The sequence below is a fragment of the Pseudorasbora parva genome, chromosome 17 (assembly GCF_024679245.1).
Source record: "Pseudorasbora parva isolate DD20220531a chromosome 17, ASM2467924v1, whole genome shotgun sequence".
Taxonomy (NCBI): Eukaryota; Metazoa; Chordata; class Actinopteri; order Cypriniformes; family Gobionidae; genus Pseudorasbora; species Pseudorasbora parva.
In genome coordinates, this window is record NC_090188.1 from 29098814 (window position 1) to 29121811 (window position 22998).

The following is a 22998-nucleotide window of genomic DNA, read 5'->3' on the forward strand; positions in this document are numbered from 1 at the left end:
TGCAATTAAAGAATGCTTTCAGGTGGCACAAAAACATATGAGAATAATTACCATGATTAGAAAACTAAAGGGGAGGGGGAATCATTTCAAAAACACCTATTCAAATAAATGGTCCATAGGGGCTTTGGTTTTGAAATAATTGCACAGTGCTAAATGCGGAGTGCATGCAATTATGACCGATAAATAATAAATAAGCGTCTTCAAAGAAACCAGGCTGTTCTGTGTAGGTGGGTGGACACCCATTAAACCTCCATCCCCCATCCATTATGATTGAAAGGTCAGCATGGATTCATAATGGACTCTGCATTAAAGGGATGTTAAGCGTATGTTAAGCTCAGTTGACAGTATTTGTGGTATAATTTTGATAACAACAGAATATGATTTATACGTAAGTAAAAATGGCAGGTTAAAGTACGTAATTTGCTATGGAAGTAAACTGCAGGGTTATGCACCATTCAGAATTTTACTGAGAATGTCTTATAATTCCTGAATGTGATTTAAGGTAGAAAAAGGATGCAGAGTTATGATCATTTGAACGTAAAAAAAAAGTATTAAAATGAATTGAAATATAATTGTACTTTTACAAAAATAAAACTAGACAAAACGCCAAAACCATTTTGAATGTTGATTTGACAGCCTTGTTTGAAAGTTTTGAAAAAGATTGTGAGTGCAAGTTTTGCTTTGTGCCATAAATGCTTCCAGTTGAATTGAACTTGTATTGAGCCAAGTTATGAAAATTATATTTAGGCAACTAAACAACAGACAAATGCTCACTTCTGCAGAGTAAACTAGAGTTCCTCACCTGTGAATGGGGCGAGACAAAGACATTCGTAGGGTGGGAGCTCTGTGAAAGCAGTTCTCTTGTTCACGCAGGTGCCTCCATTTAAACACGGCCGTTCATAGCATCCATCAGCATTCTCGCAATATTGTCCTGAAAATGGTTTGTGGCACTGACAGCTAAATGAATCGTCTTTAAATGTAGTTTTACATTGACCTTTACCCGAACACAGGCGAAGAAGAGGTGAGCTCTGGCAGTGCTGAGGCTTTACCAGAAGTGCAATGCGTAGGCCAAGCCTACACAGATGACTACTGCCTCTATGAACGACCATAAAGTAAATCATACCAGATGTCAGCCACTTCGATTCCACTTGCAAAGTACCATTAATACTGTTGGCAAACACCAACTGCTCCTTTCTTGGCTCTAAAATCAAGCAGTTCTCAAACTCCTCTTTGGAGACATTGATTAGCTGGATACCATATTGTTGCAGCTTTCTGTCAGCAGAAACAAGCATCACATCTCCAAGCTGGAGGTCCAGTGGGCAAAGCTGAGGAAAGTTATATGGCCCAGTTGTCCACAAGTATCCATTAGTTTCTGTTTGTCTGTTCCAGCACTGGGTCAAGCTGCTGCAGGTGTTCTCCATGAGGGTCCACCTCACGCTGATGTTCTTTGGTTGAGTGTGCCATTCACGAGACGTGGCTCTGCGGCAGGTTACCTGGCCATAGACAGTGCCATCTATTACACAGCTGAGCAGGAAGCCAACGATAACTAGGTCTGGGTTTCTCATGTTTGCCTTTCTTCAACCTTGACAGTTTCTTTATTTATCCACTTGATGCTTTTCTTCAGTCTGCAGCTTATCTGTAAGCAAATACATTTAATTCAAACTCATGAACAGCATGATTACAACCTTTACAATGAATAATTGAAACATAAATGTCTCTAAGAAACAGCATTTTTTCATTTATTCACTCACTCGTGTTGTTTTTGTGAAGAATTGTAATGCCTTGCTGTCATGCAATCGCTATTAGGGCTGGGTGTCGATACAGACTTTCAGATTTGATTCAAATTCTGATGAACAATCTCTCAATAAGATTCTGGTACATTTGGCCACACTACTGGCCATCGCACCACTGCACAGTATGATTCAATTTAATCCATAACAAGCTCATAAGAGTAATTTGTTCACAAATTGAACTACACTGTTCACATTCTATGTTTTTGCAATGAGAGCAGTGAGGACTCACTCCAGCTGTTATGGCTGATGTCACCGTTTGCCAAAATGTCCCAAAAGCAAACAACAAATGGTGCTAATATAAACTTATGTTGTGCTGTAGCACTACCAAAAAAATTACCTTTATATGTACCAAGATCTCAGCTGGTCTGACAATGATTAATCTTTTCTGAAACATAAAATTCACATTCAATACAGACTGCAGAATCACATTCACAACAGTGAAATATGTGACCCTGGACTACAAAACCAGTCATAAGTCGCACAGATATATTTGTGGCAATAGCCAACAATATATATTCTTCAAAATGATACATTTTTATTTTATGCCAAAAATGTGCCAAATACACTCCTTCTGGGTTTCTTTCTCTCTCTCTCTCTCTCTCTCTCTCTCTCTCTCTCTCTCTCTCTCTCTCTCTCTCTCTCTCTCTCTCTCTCTCTCTCTCTCTCTCTCTCTCTCTCTCTCTCGAATAAGGGCCTGTGTGAGGTTATAATAGGAGGAATTGCTTGTATGAGCACTTCTCCCGGATGAGCGCATGCGGAACGCGGAACTTCGTTCGGGTTACAGAAGCCGGGTTACAGCGCTGGCACCACAACATCAACAATGTCACTAGTGTTTCTGGTTGTGAGGGAATTGGAAAAGATAACCTTGTTCAGCTTCCCAAATAACCCAGTGTTAAACAGTGGGTGCAGTTTGTTTTTCCTGAGCAGCAACGGAGTTCTGTAAGTGTGTTTGTTTGCTCCGTGTCAAAAACCTTTTGTAACCTGAGTGAAACGTCTCGGGTTATGCATATAACCCATGTTCCCTGAGAGGGAACGAGACACTGCGTCATCGTGGATGACACATCGGGGAACGCCCTCGGCGTGACGCTACTGAAATCATTTGAAAAAGCCCAATCTTGATTGGTGTTGCGTCATGACGTAACGAGTGACGGCATACCCGGAGGTATAAAGGGACGCCGGCACAAGCATACACAGATACTGCGATGAAGCGGGACGCTCTGTCGATAGGCGGGGCTACGAGACGCAGTGTCTCGTTCCCTCTCAGGGAACATGGGTTATATGCATAACCCGAGACGTTCCCTTTATCGAGGGAACTCGCACTGCGTCATCGTAGATGACACATCGGGGAACGAGTACCCACTAGTCCTCGCCTATCTTGAGCCCCTTGGTATGGACCGAAGTGCATACTCAGGAGGCGAGCACCCTGGCGCCTGGCGTCGCCGGGAGGTGCAGACTGTAAAGTCTAATGGTCTGACTTCCTCCACTGGGCAGACCTCTCCCGATAGACCTTCAATGCCCGAACCGGGCAGAGGAGGTGAAGCCTGCCCACATCTGCCGTCACATGAGGCGGAGGATGGAATGCCTGGAGAACCACCGACCCTACCCTGTTAGATGGCACTTTGGGTACGACCCGGGGTCGGACGCAAGATGGCCTTCACTCCGCCCGGGGCAACTCCAAACAATTTGGCGTGAATGCCAATGCCTGGAGGACCCCCACTCTCCTCAGAGAAGTGATGGCAAGGAGAAAGGCAACCTTAAGCGGGAGGTTCTTGGCCTCGGCCAGCTCCAGTGGCTCGAAAGGGGCCTCAGCCAACCCTTCAAGCACTACTGCCAGATCCCAATATGGGATCCTGGAATGAGCCACAGGTCTCATCCTCCGTCCTCGGAGGAGTCGTACAACCAATGGTGCCTCCCCAGAGGTCCCTCACCTAACGGTGTGTGGAAAGCCCCTAACGCTGCCACATACACCTTAAGTGTGGACGGGGTAAGCCCGGCAGAGACTCGATATTGGAGAAACTCTTTTCAAATTCAAATTTACTGCGAAGCCACTGCGCAGTTAACTGGATTTACCTCACGGTCCCTACACCAAGTGGAAACACCTTCCACTTCAGGTTGTACAGCCTCCTGTGGGAAAGAGCCCTAGAGCTGAGTAGGGTCTCAACGACGCGTGCTGACAGACTCTCCTCTATGAGCTGTGCCCCCTCAGGGGCCAGACCCATAGGTTCCATAACTCCGGCTGGGGGTGTGTCCCCTGCCTGAGTCAGCAGATCCCTTCTCAAAGGAATCCGCCCTGGAAGGTCGTCTAGCAGAACTAAGATGTCGGAGAACCCTACTCTGGACGGCCACCGGGGTGCTAACAATAGCAGGCGGATGCCTTCCCGGCGGACCCGCTCCAGAACTCCCGGGAGCAGAGCGATCGGGGAAATGCGTACAGACGCAGCCTTGGCCACGTCTGTGACATGGCATCCAGGCCCAATGGAGCCGGATGCCTCCAATCCCCGGGCCTCAGCCCCTGCCTCGACAGGATGTCTGCTCCCTGATACTGGTCCCCAGGGATTCTAAGTGACAACAGTTTCCCTTGGGACCACAGGAGGACCTGATGCGCCAGTCTGCACAGAGGGCGCGATCTCAGACCCCCCTGACGATTTAGATACGATACCACGGCAGTGCCGTCGGATCGTATCAGGACATGGTGGCCGCGGAGGTCCGGGAGAAAGCTCCTCAGAGCCTTCTAGAGCGCCAGCATTTCCAGGCAGTAGATGTGCCAGGATGAATGCCGGGTCCCCACGGACCTCTCAAGCGGCCTTCCATGACCGTGCCCCAGCCAGTAAGGATGCATCTGTTGAACGGTTTCCGGCAACATGATGCTCCCAACACTAGCCCTAGGGACAGAAACCAAGGTTTCCTCCATATGACGAGGGAACGAACAAACGCATCTGTGCGTTACCCTGCTACGGAAGAGCTTGGTCTTCAGCCACCACTGTAGGGGTCTCATGTGGAGCAGGCCGAGCGGAATCACGCTGGACGCTGCTGTCATGATACCCAGCAGTCTCTGGAACTGCTTCACAGTGAGGCTGCGGCCTAGCTCTACTCCGGAGACCTCCGCCAGTATGGACTCGATACGTGCAGGGACCATAGCGCCTGCCTCGTTGTAAGTCTCATACGAACCCCCGGGAACGTAGTCCCTTGGGAGGGCGTCAACACTGTTGAGTCCCCACCCCCAAGCACCTCATATGGGCCAGAACGACACCTCGATGCCGAACCGCCCTATCGTACGACCTGGCCAGAATGAGCCAGTCGTCGATAACTGAGTACATGATGCCCTGGAGTCTAAACAGAGCCAGAGCTGCATCCATGCACTTCGTGAAGGTGCGGGGTGAAAGAGCTAAGTCGAATGGAGAACCCGATATTGGTACGCTTCGCCCCCAAAAGCGAACCTCAGGACCTCCTGTGGGCAGGAAGGATGGGGATATGGAATATGCGTCTTTAGATCCATCGTGACGAACCAGTCCTCGAACTGGATCTGCGCACGATGTGATAGTGAGCATCTTGAACCTGAATCTCCTCAGAGAACGGTTCAAGTACCTCAGATCTAATAATAGACGCACCCCTCCATCCTCTTTGGAACCACGAAGTAGCGACCGTAACAGCCGAACCCCCTGTCTGGCAGAGGAATACACTATGTAGCCTCCTCTACCATCAGGGAGCACACTTCCTGTTCCATAACCTGCCACTGGGCTGGGCACACCACTATTCAGGCCACACCGATGAACCCCGGTGGTGGAACGCTGAACTGCAGTCCATACCCTTTGCCCATGGTACACAGGGCCCCAGCAGATATATTCGGGAGCATAACCATGCGCCGAGACATTCTACTAGGGGAACCCGCCTCTCAAGGCTGGTCTCTGGTACCCACCGAGCCTCCTGCCCGATCCCCTGAAGCGGCCACCCGGCAGGGCTTAGTCGGGGAGGTTTTTCGGTGTTTGAACGCGTTTGCTGCCCAGCTGCCGTCTTTCTAGAGGCAGCTCGAGCAGCATGCGTCCGCTGGAAGTCAATGTGGCCCGAGCGTCGTAGACGGCGGGTCGCAGCATCGACTTCCAGAAAACTCCACAGAGGAGGCGACCTCGATCGCTCCTCGGGAGAGGGGGCTGGCCAGCCGGCGACTGGGCTGGGCACACCACTATTCAGGCCACACCGATGAACCCCGGTGGTGGAACGCTGAACTGCAGTCCGTACCCTTTGCCCACGGTACACAGGGCCCCAGCAGATATATTCGGGAGCATAACCATGCGCCGAAATATTCTACTAGGGGAACCAGCCTCTCAAGGCTGGTCTCCGGTACCCACCGAACCTCCTGCCCGACCCCCTGAAGCGGCCACCCGGCAGGGCTAGTCAGGGAGGATTTTCGGTGTGCGAACGCGTTCGCTGCCCAGCTGCAATCTTTCTAAAGACGGCTAGAGCAGCATGCGTTCGCTGGAAGTCAATGTGGCCCGCGCGTCGTAAACGGCGGATCGCAGCATCGACTTCCAGCCAGCCGGCCACTGGGCTGGGCACACCACAATTCAGACCACACCAATGACTGGTATTGGAACACTGAACTGCAGTCAGTACCCCTTTGCCCACGGTACACAGGACCCCAGCAGATATATTCGGGAGCATAACCATGCGCCGAGACATTCTACTAGGGGAACCCGCCTCTCAAGGCTGGTCTCTGGTACCCACCGAGCCTCCTGCCCGACCCCCTGAAGCGGCCACCCGGCAGGGCTTAGTCGGGGAGGTTTTTCGGTGTTTGAACGCGTTTGCTGCCCAGCTGCCGTCTTTCTAGAGGCGGCTAAGGCAGCATGCGTCCGCTGGAAGTCAATGTGGCCCGAGCGTCGTAGACGGCGGATCACAGCATCGACTTCCATAAAACTCCACAGAGGAGGCGACCTCGATCGCTCCCCGGGAGAGGGGCTTCATCTGTTCTTAGATGAAAAAAAAAAAAAACCCTGTGAACACATTTTTGGATGATAGGTTGATAATCTAACTCCTCAAGTCAGATAAATCCCATTTAATTCCTCAGAATTAAATGCCCCTAATCACCCCTCAAGTGAACATGGTCTGAATGATAGGCTGAATGAACATATCCAACTCCTCAAAGTCAGGTAATGTTTCATTTTTAATCCCTCAGAATTAAATGCAGCCATAATCTCCAGACGATACTGTTTAAATATGTATATCAACAAATCGCCATCTACACGCTGCCTTTCCGCAACGCGAGATTCGACCCGTTTACAACATATTTGGCTTTCATCCCTCGAGATGAAACCCACAGGCGCGAGGCTGAAACACTCGAAAACGCACGGCTGTGCGCTGCGAGATATCTCAACAAACACAGCCAGCACCCTCAGGCACTGACTGCATGCCTCGCGCCAAACAGTATCACATGTGCACCGCGTGTTCACTTGATAGCGTGTGTTCACTTTTGTTGCAGACCCGTCATCCACGCGGTGCCTCGACAACGCGCGATCGAGCCTGCATTAAGAGGTGGCGAGCTCTCTTCTACTTCACTCCGTCGACGCTAAGCACATCTAATTCCTCGGAATCAGATCGCTCAAGCATCTGGTTCTCCACTCCGGGGAAGAGCCGCATTGCGGGCTTCCGCACGGGGACGGAGAACACCGGGTTACTACAGGCAGCCCCCTCGGGGACTGCCCGCCCCTATTTTATGAATGAAGCAGCGTGCTTGGTGCTTACGTCACCCGCCTCGATGCTGAGCACATCTAACTCCTCAGAATCAGACGGCTCAAGCACCGGGTTCTCCACCCCGAGGGAAGAGGCCGCAGCGCGGGCTTCCACGCGGGGACGGAGAACATCCGATCTCTGTCAGCAGGGACTTAGAAAGTGCCTCAGCAGCCCCAGACCCACTGACAAGTTCATTTGCGAGCCCGCTGATCTGCCGCCGTGCTGCCTCAACAGACGCGGGACAGAACTAAGAGGCTCACGAGCCTGCCACCTAATCTTATTGGACAAACAACACCAAATAGACAAACGATCACACAGAGCGCAACCGCTGAAGAGCAGAAGCTGTGTATGCTTGTGCCGGCGTCCCTTTATACCTCCGGGTATGCCGTCACTCGTTACGTCATGACGCAACACCAATCAAGATTGGGCTTTTTCAAATGATTTCAGTAGCGTCACGCCGAGGGCGTTCCCCGATGTGTCATCTACGATGACGCAGTGCGAGTTCCCTCGATAAAGGGAACTGCATTAAATGTCTGCATTTTGTTGGCAATTGGCACATAAGTTCATATCATGTAAACACCACAAACGTATATTGAATAGAAAGTTATCCAGGGAGGGATAATGGCAAGAATGTATTGTGTGTATGTGTGTATTGGTGTGTGTGTGTGCATGCGTGTGCACTCTCTTAAGTTTAGCTGTTTTCGGGGCGGGGGGGGGGGATGGTATAGCGTATCTGTCCTTTATAAATATGATTAAACTATATATGAAGGATGCAATACTACTCTATATAGGTTTTTAAGATTAACATGAGATTTTAAGATTAACATGAGATTAATCCCCCTCCCAGTAAAGATCATGTTTCGTGAAGATATTTTGCAAATTTAAAACCGTAAATTTATAAAATACTTTATTATTTGTAGTACTATGCATTTCCAAGGACCCAATTTGGACAACTTTAATGGACATTTTCTCAATATTTAGATTTTTTGCACCCTCAGATTAAAGATTTTCAAATAGGTCTAGTTATATCTCAGCCAAATATTGTCCTATCCTAACACCATACATCAAGGGAAAACTTATTTATTCAGATGCATAAATCTCAATTTCAAAAAAATTACCATTATGATGGGTTTTGTGGTCCAAGGTCACATATGATTCAGTCATAAGATTCAGCAAGCAACCTTAGCTGACTTGTAAATTACCTGACACTATTAGGATAAAAAATTAACAGTAGCACCCAAACTGTGCACTTAAGTGAGTTAGTTCAACAGAAATGCAGTCACATCAGGATGAGAACAGAATGAGTTTAAAAAACAGTTACTATGAACTGTTGTTGTATGGGCAAAAGGGGACAATTATTAAAACAGTAGCAGCATGCACGTTTGGAATACCATGAAGGTGAGTAAATAATGACAGAATTTTTATTATTTGTTTACCTTATAGTTATTGCTCCTGCATGTGGAGGAATAAAAAAACATTTGCAACAGTTGTGGAACTATAAATAAGGAACTCATGCATAGAATACAAAATGAGAATCTCCAGCCAGTATGACATACATTGAGTGGCTCAAGCTTTAAATGTAGTTTCAGGGCTCCTTCACAACCCTGCAGAACCATGGATTTCTCCCACAGCTTGGCATCGTTCTGCCCCCGGGGAATCAACTTCAGTAAAATGGCCAGCTCTCTGCTCTACCTGCCTGCATGAGGCTAGTCAAACTAATGAGCAGTCACATTTGACTCTCCTTTCCTGTGTGCTCTCAATCTTGGACTGCTTGCCTGAAAGAAACATTGCCCTCAAATCTCTGACACGAGTGGCAAGGAGGGCAGTAACTGGCTGCTCCACTTGTCATAGTCACCTGAGGTTTTTGTCAGGTGTGTTGCACCCACTTTTGCTATATTTGTGTAGAATTAAATTAAATTGCATTTGCCTTCATATTTAAAGGTAAAGGTAGGAATTGGTTAAAAAACTTTTTTTTCAAGCTTGTTTAAACTTTCTTTATATATCAATACATAATTAAAATGTAAGTTCTCTGAAAAAGAAAGTATAAAAATGAAGTGTCTGTAGGCCTCTCACGACTGTTTTAAAGCCAGCTCATTATTTCCAGTCACTCCACCTTCTCCCTTCTGGGCTCTTTCCAAAGCCACGCCCCCAAAACACATGAACGCGCCTCACCGACCGCTCAGCTGGAAGACGCATTATTTACCTCAGACGAGCAGTGTGCATGTAGTGACAACATGTCACAATCAAATGTAATAAAAAAATGGAACTTTATCAGTATGAATATAAACAAATAAGATGTCTTTTAGTACTCACTATCAAGCTAGAATGGTAAAGCATCATGTTTTTTCAATAGCATCAGTTATACTGTAATGACGATGAATTTCGTGTAAGATTCATAACATATACAGTGTTTTGCATGTAAGAGTTCCCATGATGAAAGCATTGTTGATTAATAGTAGCTAAAGCTAACTTAGCTCTAAAAAAAGTTCCTGGATGCGGTGTACTAGCTTTTACACATGCATTTTGTTATCTAAAGTTAATTTGGCGAAATTCAACACAACAGCGATCAACTTGAGCTAAGCATATTGAGTATTTATCATCTCTACTAATGGCTAAGTGTATAATATTGTAACTTTATGCTAAGTAATGTTATTAGCTATATTAGGCAGCTTCATGTGCTCTTGATACATGCTTCATGGAAACATAAACCAAAAAAATGTATAATAAAAATGAAAGATTACTTGTCCAGCAGAAATACTGCCAGCAATGAGTCGTTTTTCACGTCTCTCAGTTTTCACCATCGTTGAAAAGCTAAGCAGATATTTACTCGAGTTTGATTTCTTTGTTTATCCAAAGACTTTCTGTGCATTGCCTTTTCTCGTACTGTCTTCCTTTTTTGCATTGTTTGCCTTCACTGACTGTAAAACATTGCAGTGTGAATTTTGAATGCTCTTTCTCTGTCATTATTTTGCCTAGGTTTCTTGCCTCTTGAACTCCTCAAATCAAAGGAGCGCGCGCATGTGGGCAGATCCTGTAGCGAAAGCGGTGGTCACCATGGTAGCGAGAGAGAGTGACAGTCGCCCAAGCCAATCATTTGTTTCGTCCCGAACTAAAATAATGAGCGATATTTATTGCAGATTAAAAAGTCTAGAGCCACTCTCCTTTTCAGAGAACTTACATTTTAATTATGTATTGACATATAAAGAAAGTTTAAACAAATTTGGACAAAAGTGTTTTAGATCAGTCTGTCCTACCCTACCTTTAATTGATTTTTAACATTTGTTGCCAGATTTGGTGTCCATTGACTGCCATTGCATGGACATTTCTCAAATATCTTCTTTTATGTTCCTCAGAAGAAAGTCATAGCTTTTTTGGGACAACATGAGGGTGAGCAGACGATGGCAAAATTTCTATTTTTGAGTAATCTATGCCTTTAACGTAACAATGAGCACTTGTGCTATCAGATAGCCCCCGCTAAAGGCCTTGATGTCTGTAGCTCAATCATAGAAAAAACTTGAATGGCCTCTTACCAGGAAGACAATTTCCACTTTTGATTTGCCATTGCATCTATAGTCTATACCTTTATTGGAATTTAAATTGGTCTGAATTAAACTATGTCAATAGCAGAGACCTTTAAAAAAAGAAGAAAAGAAAGACAAGAAAAGTAAGACTACTCATCTAATCTACCGATATGTGCGCTATAACTGTAGGTATGTATAACCAATAATAGAGTCACTTATAACGCCACTCCTAGCTGGTGTTGCTTTATACATGCAGAAATCTTAACCAAGGACAATGTTTGCATAAACCCAGGTCTCTTGAAAATGGTGTGTTTTGTCTGCCTAATTGACCTGGCTAAAAATGTTTACTCCTTCAACATAAATAAGCATATCAATACTGAAAATCTGAAAGTTTGGACCGTATTCATGACGGAAGGTAATATGATTTAGAAATATTTCTACGACAAGAGGGTTCAGTTGTGCTCTGTGGAAGAAAATAACCATACACCTACTGTACATTTAGTACCTGGTATTTCACGAGTTTGTGTGCCCATATAATCTTAGTGAAAGTGGTAAACAGATTTGGCTTGCTGTCTGCTATAGAGGGGCTCGGAGAAAATATTCTACCCGTGCTCCGATTGCCCCCCTATAACAGGCAAATTGAATGAATAAAATAATGAATGAATGAGTCATTTATATAGCGCTTTCATATGTACTACTGTACACCCAAAGCGCTTTACACTCATGTCAGGGATCTCTCCTCAACCACCACCAATGTGGTGTACAAAAGGAGGAGTAGGGGAGGAGGAGGGATGCTTCAGGAACCAAAAAGGGGAAGAGGTAAGCTGCTGGTTTTATACCTTGGTATTAATTGAAAGATTAGATGGGCGTACTCCTCCCGAAATTACGTTTATTAACTTCACTTGCCCTTTAGCATCAATGTCTTCCAAACTCATAAACCTCAGTTACGTTCCTTCTCATGGGCTTTTGATCTTGGCATGATGGTACTGTACTGCATACTTCAATGTTTATGTCCAAACTAACCCAGTTTAATGAGGGTCTACTTATTGTATTTGCACTTAATTTTATTAATTGGTGCATCAAATTTAAATTTTACACTGATAATGTAGCAAAATTTCCCACACAAGATATGGGCCTTTCTGTTATTTTACAGTGTAAAAATCATTGCATAATTATACTGTTGACACTTGTGAAATGCCAATCCAATTTCTGTGTGCAGATATGGTGAACTTAACTTTTTAAAAATTATTTCTTCTTAGTTTTTTCCCCGTACAGGACACACTATAAAATTTCAAAGCGCTTGTCCCTATTTTTTTAATGCCCATAAGTAAATTGCAACTGTGAACCATATTCACAGTTGCATATTGGATATTCTCATCCGAGTGTCCGATTTGGGGAAATAAATCAAACGCGCCCTTTAGTGCAAGATGACTCATCAGTATTTTTGGTCCAATTTGGGAGTAATTTAGCATATAGAAGGATTCAACTGCAAAAACCTGTTGATGTTTTAATCTACTTCTTTTTTTTTTATTCTTGCACGCTCATATCTCACATCTGACCACGTGTGATGTTAGCAAAGCTTGAGTTTCCCTAAGGTAAATACAGCAAGTGACAGTGCTAAATAAAATATTCCCTTTCTGTCTCACACACTTTATGCAACCTGATTCCTCCATGTCACCCACAAAAAGGAGTTAAATCAGACAGTCTCCACAATCCCTCAGGTGCTGCTCAGGCTTGTAAGGCAGATAAAAGAATAGTGTTATGTAGATATCTCTATGGCTTGAAAATTCCCATGTCTTTATCTGTGATTGGTAGTAAAAATAAATGACGCCTCGTTTTCAATGGATGTTATGTGAAACATTCTCATTGGATAAACTGAATAACAGAGGAGGGGTTAAGAGGTTTGTGATTAACAGTAACGTCCTGATGCTTTGCAAACAGCAAGAACTCTCTTGATTGGTTGTGATTTGTGACTGTGTTGCAACATGCACAATTTTTGTGTTTGGTTTGGATGGACTATAATCTGTCAAGCTTGGTTAGATTTAGACATAATCCAGTTTGACATGCACATAGGCCCGGGTTTCACAGATATGGATTAGATTAGGCCAGGATTAGATTTTAGTTTAATTAGGACATTTAAGTAGCTTTTATAAACGTGTCTTAGAAAAAAAAAAAAAAACACAGATGTGAATCTTGAGACAAACCAATGGCAGTGACATATTTAAAATATGCAGATGCATATTTTTGTTATAAAATAAGTTTTGCCTCCAGTTAAAACATGCATTTTAATCTGGGACTATCCTAAACCTTATCTGTGAAACCAACGGGAAGGGTCTAAACCGGTTTTATCTTAAGTTTGAACTGTACATTATGGGGTTGCATTGGGATTTGGATCCCACCCACGGGATGCAACACAAATGTTGTGGGAGCAGGCAGTTTCACCTTTGCTGTGGGTGGAAATGTGTGGTCAAAAATGTAGCAGGGTTCCTGGGATTTGTCTCAAATGAAGTTAAGAAAGTTGAAATTCAACAGAGAGCACTTTCCTGTGCTCTCAAAACTTCATTTTTACAGTCCCTGCGTATCCCAAAGATATTCTTCATTCATTGTAACTAATTAAAAAAAAATCGATTGAGATTTGTGAATGATTGGTGGATCTCACATCTGGTCCCGGTTGGTCACAAAACACTTTTTACCATTAAATATAGCACACACAGATGACAATGATAAATTGAGAAACAGAGTGGCTATTCACACCAAGCGCAAATAGCGTGCCTTGTTGGCAAGTGCTATTCGCACAAGCTCCGCCTAACAATGCATGGTTGGGCCTAAAAAGATAAAAAAAACAACAACAAAAAAAACGGTTTCGAATTCTCCTTTTGCAGAGCTTGCTCTTACCCCTTTCCCCATTACATAGCACATCGGTAAAGGCATTTACTTTCAATAAAATTTAAGAAAATGTTGTAACAAAATATTTAATAATAATAAAAGCATTATTTGGGTAGGGAGGGCTTTTATTGTCCCATTAAGGTGGCATTCATTTAATAATTTTAATAAATATAATAATTTTCATGGTGTTATTATTGTTTCACTGTTAATGTACAATGATACTGAGGAGCAAATATTATGTATCTGTCAAATAATGTATAAATTGCATGTAATTACTATTTACACATTGCAAATAACTGCTACTTTTATATGGTGTAAATAGAATATATCACTATTTTTACTTAGTAAATAACATCGAATGCTATTTGCACTTTGTCTAAATATCCTATATCGCTAAGAAAATGTTATTTTCACTGAGTGTAAATAGAATCTAGTTGCTATTAACACCTGGTGTATATAGCATCTATCACTATTTGCACTCAGTGCTGCTGCCTTTAAGAAATGAACTGCAAAACCATTGGGTATATCTGTGAGACTTGTCAAGTCGAGTCAAATACATTACCTAACACAACTCTGTCCATGAGGATTGTCGAATTCATGAGACACAAATAACTTTGATTGAAAAGTTGGAGTTTTATAAGGCTAATAAAAACATGCCAAATGTCATGCATGTGTGGCGCTTTACTTTGATTGAATGTTTTATGTCTGTTATTCTGAACTTTTAGCACGGACTAATGTTTCTGTTCATTTTTCACATGAACAGAATGGCCTGACAAGCCAAGACCCACATCAAGATGTTTGGTCTGGAAACTCACCATTGACAGGGCTCAATCTGAGGGGCGGGATAAACGGTTGTCTTTCAAACTTCCTCTGCACGCGATAGGATAGCGCTACACCAACCAGAGCAACGAAGGTGAAACAGAGCTAGTTGATAGATTAAAATTCAGTGAAATGCTTTGTGAATGTCATTTGTGAACAAAGTGTGTGCTAGGTCTCTCTCTCTTCTCTCTCTCTCTCTCTCTCTCTCTCTCTCTCTCTCTCTCTCTCTCTTCATTTAAATACATTTTAAATGAACTTTTTTTTTTAAATAAATGCCACTTGGTTTGACATTTTGTAATGTGAGAAGCTAAAGTGTCCAGATTCTCCCTGAAGCCACTGTACTGTGTGTATCCTGATGATGGCAGAGAAAGGTAGCTATTCTTTTGAATCAGATTCATTCGATTTAAATACAAATTCTTGACACAAGATTAGACCTGATTGTTCATTGTGTGGATCAGCATGTCTAACCCTTCTCTTGCCCCTGCATTTAACTCCCAACTTTTTTTAAATATCTGTCAAGGAACTGTGTGTCCCCTCGACAGAGAAGTGATATCTATCCCAGAGCTGTGTGATCAAAGCGTATAGATGGAAGGCTGACAGATATAGAGAACTGAGAGACTTCCTGTGCGTGGAGCCAGAGGCAAGACTGCACTATCACCACGTCGTCTACTGGCAGATGGATGCCACAGGGACACGAGAAAGCTCAGATTCAGCGGTTCAAAGCCAAGACACAATGAAAACAGCTTGAACACTGATGGTAGGAATGATGACATTATGCTCCAACTCAACAAAGGCAAGTGGAATGAGGCAACACACTGAAGCAAGACTACGACGTAATGGACACTGAACGAAATCGGTCAACTTCCGATTTCTAATTATGTTCCTTCGAGCTTTGGCATTTCAAAGTGTATCAGAAATTAACAGCCACTGCTGTGTAATGTAATTATGCAAATATCTCATCTTCTCCGAAAGTATGTGACTTTAATTAGAGCACAGGGTCTCCCGCCGAAGAGCGGACATGCTGGTTGGACACATCCTTAATCTGTTTGGACAGATATTATCTCACTGTACAGAAAGCATATTTTTCTATGGAGCTCGGACCAGTCGCTCTGGAAGTGGGGAAGTTAATCATAGCGCAATCAGAAGCTAATTATTTCTGCTCTGGAGGAAAAAGGAGACCTGAAAAAAGGCACTTCTGTGCCAAAAGAGTTAAATGTTGCTTTAAACTGAGAGGCTAAATGCAAAAGCAGAGTAAAATAAAAAACTATATTTTTTTGCACACTACAAAGTATGCAAAGCTGTTAAAAATAACCTGATTGATTGAGGCTGGTGGGTAAGGGGTGGGCTAACAAGAGCTACAAAGAGGCCGAATGGTTGCAAACAAAAACAGGCTGCCTGAGTGGCCAATGATTCAGCATTCAGCCTAGATAATAAGGAAGCTGCTCGCACATGCACGAAACAAACAACAATCAATAGATGCAGCGAAACCAGCCTTGGTGACCCTCATAACCTACAATACCATCTATTAGTTATGAAAGAGAGGCCTTAAACAGTCAATAACAAGACTGTATAAAAAATGGACGACACATTTTCCCGAAAATGACGTTTGGTGCCACAGTGAGCACTCAAAAGCTGGCAATCTCAGCTGGAAATCACAACGTCACACCCCCATTTTTAAAGACTGAAAAACTAAAAACTAAAACCAAACTTATTTTAAAGGGTCATGAAACCCTAAACCGAATTTTCTGAGATTTTAACAGTAGTATGTGTGTTGAACATCATGGAAGACAATGTTGCACCTGTTAGTTTTGAATGTGGGAGACGACTACACTGTAAAAATTATTTAGGAAAAAAGTTACCTAGTTGCCTTAAAATTTTGAGTTTATTGAAATTAAAATTTTGAGTTAATACAATGAACATGTTTTAAGATTCGACAAACTTTATTAAAATGTTTTATTTCTGATGACGCAGTGAAACATGCCAAATAGTGCTATTTTCAGGATTTATCAAATGTTTTATGTGGTTCAGACACAATAATATTTTGAGTTTCCATTCATTAAACAAATTTCCTTCATTGTATCAACTCAAATTTTTAATTTAAATCAACTGAAAATTTTAAGGCAACCAGGTTACTTACTTTTTTAAGTTAAACCAACAAAAACCAAAAAATTTTTTTACAGTGTAGTTAATTTTAAAGGGGGGGTGAAACACTCAGTTTCAGTCAATCTCATGTCAATCTTGAGTACCTATAGAGTAGTATTGCATCCTTCATATCTCCGAAAACTCTTTAGTTTTATCATATTTATAAAAGAAATATGGGCTGTACCGAGTCTTTCCGGAAAAAACTGAGCGCCTGGAGGCGTATCGTGTGGGCGGAGCTAAAGAATGACAAGCGCGCAAAGCGGTGACGTCCTCAAGCGTGGAGAAACCCATCTATCTCAGCTAATACAGATAATGATCCACAATCAAATCTGAGGCTGAAATAAATTGAACAGGAGAAACGGCAACATCAGGATGTCCGTCTCTGTGGTATGTACTGTATTTAGGGGCCTTTGTGTGCAGTTTATGAGGACATGATTCGGTTTATGGACTATTGTATGTGACTAGACCTTAGAGGTAGCAAGCAAAACGGTTTTGCACGTCAGAGTCAGAATAGTGTAACGTTATACAGAACAACAATGGAGTAACCGTTAGCGCATTTGAATGACGAAGCACGCGATCGTATCGTTTACTGATGTTTACTCATGCGACGGTAGCCAATAGCAGAGACATTTGAAGTTGATTTACTCACCGGCATCTTCCAAAGCAGGACCGCTCTGTCAAAAACACACTTCTTTGGTATGATTTGGTGAAGTCCTGTGACAGCAGTGACCGTGGAAATCCACTTTGCGACGCAACTGAAGCGATGCCTTGAAGCTTCCCGTCATTTCTGCGTTCAAATCGGTTCAAATGCAGCGCTGCCTTCCCGGAATGCTGTGCTGAAGCGTTGAAGTCGCTCGACGTCACCCATAGGAATAAAGTGGAGCGCGGCGCGACATAAGTGTTCACGGACGACTGGATCTGCACCTGAGAGACTGTTTACAGCGTGCATTTCCTCTCTCTCCCTCTAGTTACGCGCGCGCGCGCACCCTTCCGGGAGAAGAGCCCGTACAGCCCATACAAGGACCTTCCGCTCTATTTAACGTCAAGTAGACCCATACTCGAAAAAAACTCTCCGAAACTTGTGAGAAACCGGAAGGAGTATTTTTAACACAGAAATACTCCATCAAACGTCCAACATTAGTTTTTGAAACTTTGTCTATGTTTAGGATGGGAATCCAAGTCTTTAAAGGTGTAAAAAGCTCAGTATGCATGAAACAGCATTTCACCCCCCCTTTAAGCCTTTTTGCTCTATTTTCAACTTCCTGGTTTAAACTCATCTTCATGTCAACGTCATGAAGGCTGTGACGTTTTCTTGTACTCTAGTACGGTGATGACGTAATTATTCATGAGACTGTGTGTATTTATCCTATGAGAAGACATATCGCTTAATTCATGACAGCACGCGTTGATAGGCATTTTCCCCTGACTGACACAGCGGCGCTTCAAACAGCGAGTTCGCATACAGTAAGTGAGAGATGCATTAATGGATCAAAAACGAGTGTTTTTTCCGCTTTGTATGAGTTTCTGTGTTGCCTACGGTATCTTCAATAGATCCTGAGTCTTCACATGAACGCGATTCGGCCGAATTGTGAGTGTAAATGCTCTTCACGGCTATTTAACCGACTAAATGGCATATAAAATCCCCCAAAATAAGCCTCAAAAGTTATCAAAGTTATACAACAGCGTGTTCACATGTATTTATAAGCAGAGAACAAATTGCGAATGGCTGTGCATTTAACTGTCCATTGAATTATAGCTGTCACAGGATATGTATTTGTGTAATAGTGAGCTTACAAATCCATATGTATATTGTGTTGCATGTAGTTTAATATTCATTTGCAGCACGCATTTTTGGGAAGTTTTGATGCATTTAGAATGAACTAAATAAAACTGTCTGAATCAGAAGAGACTGTTGCCGTGCTGTCAGTCTCCCCTTGTCCCCCTCATAGACCATAACAAAATATGGACGTAGTGTCGTGATGTCACCCATATAATTCCGATAAGCCATTCTGAAACTTAAAGTAGAAACGAGCTGGGCGTTGCCATCTTGCGAGCAAGTCATTGCGTGTCACTCCCGGATAACAGAAAATGGGCAAAAAGGCGGGATGTGGGTGGAGCTTAGGTGACGCAATGACTATAGACGGTGGATAAATGGCTATCCAAGTGTCACTCAAAGTAACCACACCCTTAAATACGCAGAAAGGTAAGGCTTTATAAAATGTAAACGAATGAGTTATAAAAAAAATCACCCCCCCCCCACAGTTGTCAAGAAGGTCAATAACATCACAATGTTAAGAAAGACAACTACTACGTTTGTAATGAACAGTAGCTGTACCTTTCAGGGGCCTTATTCACAAAATATTTTTATATTAGCTCTAACAGTTCTCCGAAATGGCAGTAAAAGTTCTAGTTATGAGTTTTCTCTTAAAACCTATTCACAAAGCTGCTGAGAGCAACTTTTACTACAGAATAGAGAGAAGTCCTAAGCTTAGAGTACGGGAGGTTGCTATGGATGACGCCAACACGCTTACTAACTATGCCCACAGTGATTGGCTGATAGTGGAGGAGTCTCTGTCCGTGATTAAATTACAGAAATAGTGTGTGGAATGAGGATTTAAGTTGCTATTTTCAAATAAAATATCTAAAATAAGAATGCTGCCATATTCAAATAAATTTAAAAATGTAGGACAAGTGTCACTAGTTAAACTAGTTCAGCTAATTGTCCGCCTTTTACATGTCTGCATATCGAGAGATCGCAGAATTCAAGCTAAAATTATGTTTTATAAAAAAGTTTGTGAGGAGCACGTTCAAATTGTCTATCTTATCAGCGCAAGAGGTGGTATATACACAGCTGAGAGCCGACTCACCAAACGTTAGTCACCTCCACAGTTTTCTGCATCCCCCCGCCACCCCGTTCCTCACTCTCGGTCAGTGATATGCGGGGCAAAATCTGGGTTGGGGCTAAATTCCAAGCCTCGGAACCCTCAGACAGTGCACCTAATATTATTTTTCTTTTTCTTTTTTTCTTTTTTTTACTTTATTCTGTCATTTGTAAGTGAACTTGTAAAAACAACTACCATAGGTAATCTGATATTATTATTTTATTTATTTATTAAAGATACATTTATTATCACTATTGCCTCAATTTTGTATATTGTCTTTGGGCCGACTGCAGCAACAGCCATTATGATCGTTTAGTGATTTGATCTTAGAGTCCTCTTGACTACTCCTAGTGTTGCACATATTTAGGAGCTAGTTTTTGCGCTAAAATGCTTTGTGAAGTACACTTAGAGCAAAAATTTAGGAGTGCTAAAATCAGGACTGACATGCCTATTGTTTTTTAAAATGTTTTTTTCCTAAATCAGCAGGTTATAGGAGCTACTTTTAGCCTTAAGATGTTTTGTGAATACAGCCCCAGATCTACAGTTTAAAAGTGGATATGTAGGATGCAGAATATATTAAAAATAAATAAGTAATAGACTATTTCAGCTATACTAAAACTCGTCTCAGTAATTCAGATTGTACTTACTAGGGGTTTTTTATAGATTTTTTTTATGGCTTATAATAGTTTTTTTACTTGGCTGAATCTAAATGAAAGCTTGTTTCTGTCTAAGAATATATAAAAAAGGTAACTGTACATTTATGTACTGTATATCACACTGTGACTATTATTGTGACTTTATTTTAGTGACCCCCCCCAACCTCAACTATACACTGTACATATGTGGAATTTTCCCACATGCAAATTTATGTCTCACTGAATCTTACCTTATTTTTTTATTTATTTATTTATCTCATATATCCATGTTTTTTTTTTTTTTTTTTTTTTTTTTTTTTTTTTACAGATTTCACCTGTTTTTGCTTGTTTGCTAATCTAGGTTTCTTTTTGAACCTAGAATATTGATATTGCGGGTTTTATGGGAGATTGCTTGTGATGTTTCGCATTTGTACTGTAAGTCGCTTTGAATAAAAGCCTCTGCTAAATGTATAGATGAGTGGTTCTCACATAAGAGATGTATCATTTGACACTCAATGACACTCATTTCAGGACATGGTGTGCTCTGCTAAGAGGAAGATTAGCTAAATCTGTTGGGGGGCCTCCAGAACAAGGGCTGAGAATCAATGATAGAGATCTTAAGTAAATCATAAATACATTTAAAACAGACTCTCATCAGAACACTGCTTTTCAAATTCAGTCCTCATTTCTCTGCCCTGAATAATCGTCAGTGCTCCCATTTTGTGTCCAGTGATCAAACCAGAAAAAAGGGCCTATAGGCAAATCAGAAAGAAATGAGTGCCACAAAAAGTCCTAAAGATAAATCATGATTAACCTGCTATTTGAACAGCCTTGCAGCACTGGCAATCTAAGCCCCTCTCAAGAGCTGAGTAGTAACCTTTTGACTAGATATAGACATGGATGGTGTTTCTGGACACAAGTCCATTAAATTCAATACATGTGATGTATCATAATTCATTTATGTGGGCCTTCTCATCCAGATGGTTTACCTGGCCAACCAAAGGCATTTTATACAGGGCTCCATTCAGATAATAGTACAATATCTGAGCAAAATATCACATGCTGGGTTAATTCAAAAACCCATTTGCAAAAGCTTGACTGACAGTTTATAAAGAAATTGCTATCAGCATTTTGATAGCAACAGAGAAGCCAATAACTGGGCGCTCTTTTACCACCTGATGCTCAAGCTAAACTGTGATAATCACACTTTTATCCGGTATATAATCACATTCCACATTAGCATGCAGCCAAATATTGCTTCAGCCCAAATTCTTAAGAGACTGAATCAGCAGAAACTTTACCTGGACCTTAAGAATGGGAGAAATATTGCAGGTTAAAAAGGCGCTGAGGAGAACATGATGAAGTAGGTGTTAATGGCTATTCATGTGATCACACTATCGATTTTTGAATCAATCCAATTATCCAAATGCTTTTATATATGGTTAATCATTTCTTGAAGCACTCAAACTTGTGAATTTATTGTATGCCTTCACTCTACATCCGGAGTAATGTTGAGGGTAAGCATACACTTTAGGACTCCATTTCAGGCAATTCTTTGTTAAAAAGAAATTATGGCTATAAAGCCACTTCCTGCACAAAAATACTGACCCACATATTAAATGTTTTATAAAAGGCTAAGGCCATGAGAATGAGCTTTTCAGTTAATTCAGTAAATTTATCTTTTCCACTGAAAGCCCATCAGCTCTATAAATATGATCTATGACATGAGCGCAGTATTGATGAATCCACTCGGTACTCTGTAAAGATGCAAAATGATCCTGAAGACTATTTTTAGTATTATTCCCAATTTATAACTAACCTTTTAAGCTGATATCAGTCCTCTGCCATCGATTATAACAAGAAACAATCTATCAAACTCTTCTCTATCAAATTAAATCTCTGAATATATGCTTATTCTAGAACCCAGGTGATTGGCATGACAAAAATAGAGATATCACAAAGAAGCCATTAACTTACTTTACAAAGTTCCACTTCAATATGGAAGGATTTTGTTTGTCCCGGTGGGTTTTTGAACAGCACTCCAGGTGAATTCAAAGCACTGAAACTCGTTTAACATCTTTCCCTGACTGTCACAGTCCCGTCACGGCTTTGCGTGCTTAATCTGACTACTGAAGCGACCATCTGTTCTTTATTGTCTGTTCCCAGAACGACAAGTGCCTGCGCCTTAAGTTCATGCTGCAGACCAATGCTCGACATAAAGAGGTTAATAAATCCACGCAAACGTTTTATGTAAACGATGTTGTAACAAACTGGAGTGTTTATCGTGATGTTTACCAGTGGGCGGTAGGTTTTGCAGCATCAGCAGCATAAGTTGAGTCGGTTTCTATGGTTACCCGACGCTCCCGAGGACACAGCTCTGCTCTTTCAGTGGTTCTGTGCATGAGAGGATGCTAGACCTTTAAAGCCTCTTTGCTGTGAAACGCAAATGCTTGTTGTATATAAAACAAAATATATATATTATTATATAACAGAAAAGCGTTGCACTGATTGTTGTATTTTTTTTTTCTTCTTCAAATGATTAATTCCCTTTAGAAAAGTTGTGTGGCCCATGAATGTGGCTAGTAATACTTTAAAG

General features: G+C 42.2%; 1 protein-coding gene across 1 annotated transcript in view; it reads right to left on the reverse strand.

Moving 5' to 3' along the window:
• The window catches only part of eys (eyes shut homolog), a 376512-nt gene extending 353971 nt beyond the window's left edge, over positions 1-22541 (reverse strand). The window contains exons 1-2 of the mRNA XM_067421808.1: positions 22380-22541; positions 803-1636 (exon numbers count right to left, since the gene is read on the reverse strand). Coding sequence (XP_067277909.1) covers positions 803-1565 — 763 coding nt within the window. The 5' untranslated portion in view covers positions 1566-1636; positions 22380-22541. The remainder of the gene's footprint in view (positions 1-802; positions 1637-22379) is intronic.
• Between the last annotated feature and the right edge of the window lie 457 nt (positions 22542-22998).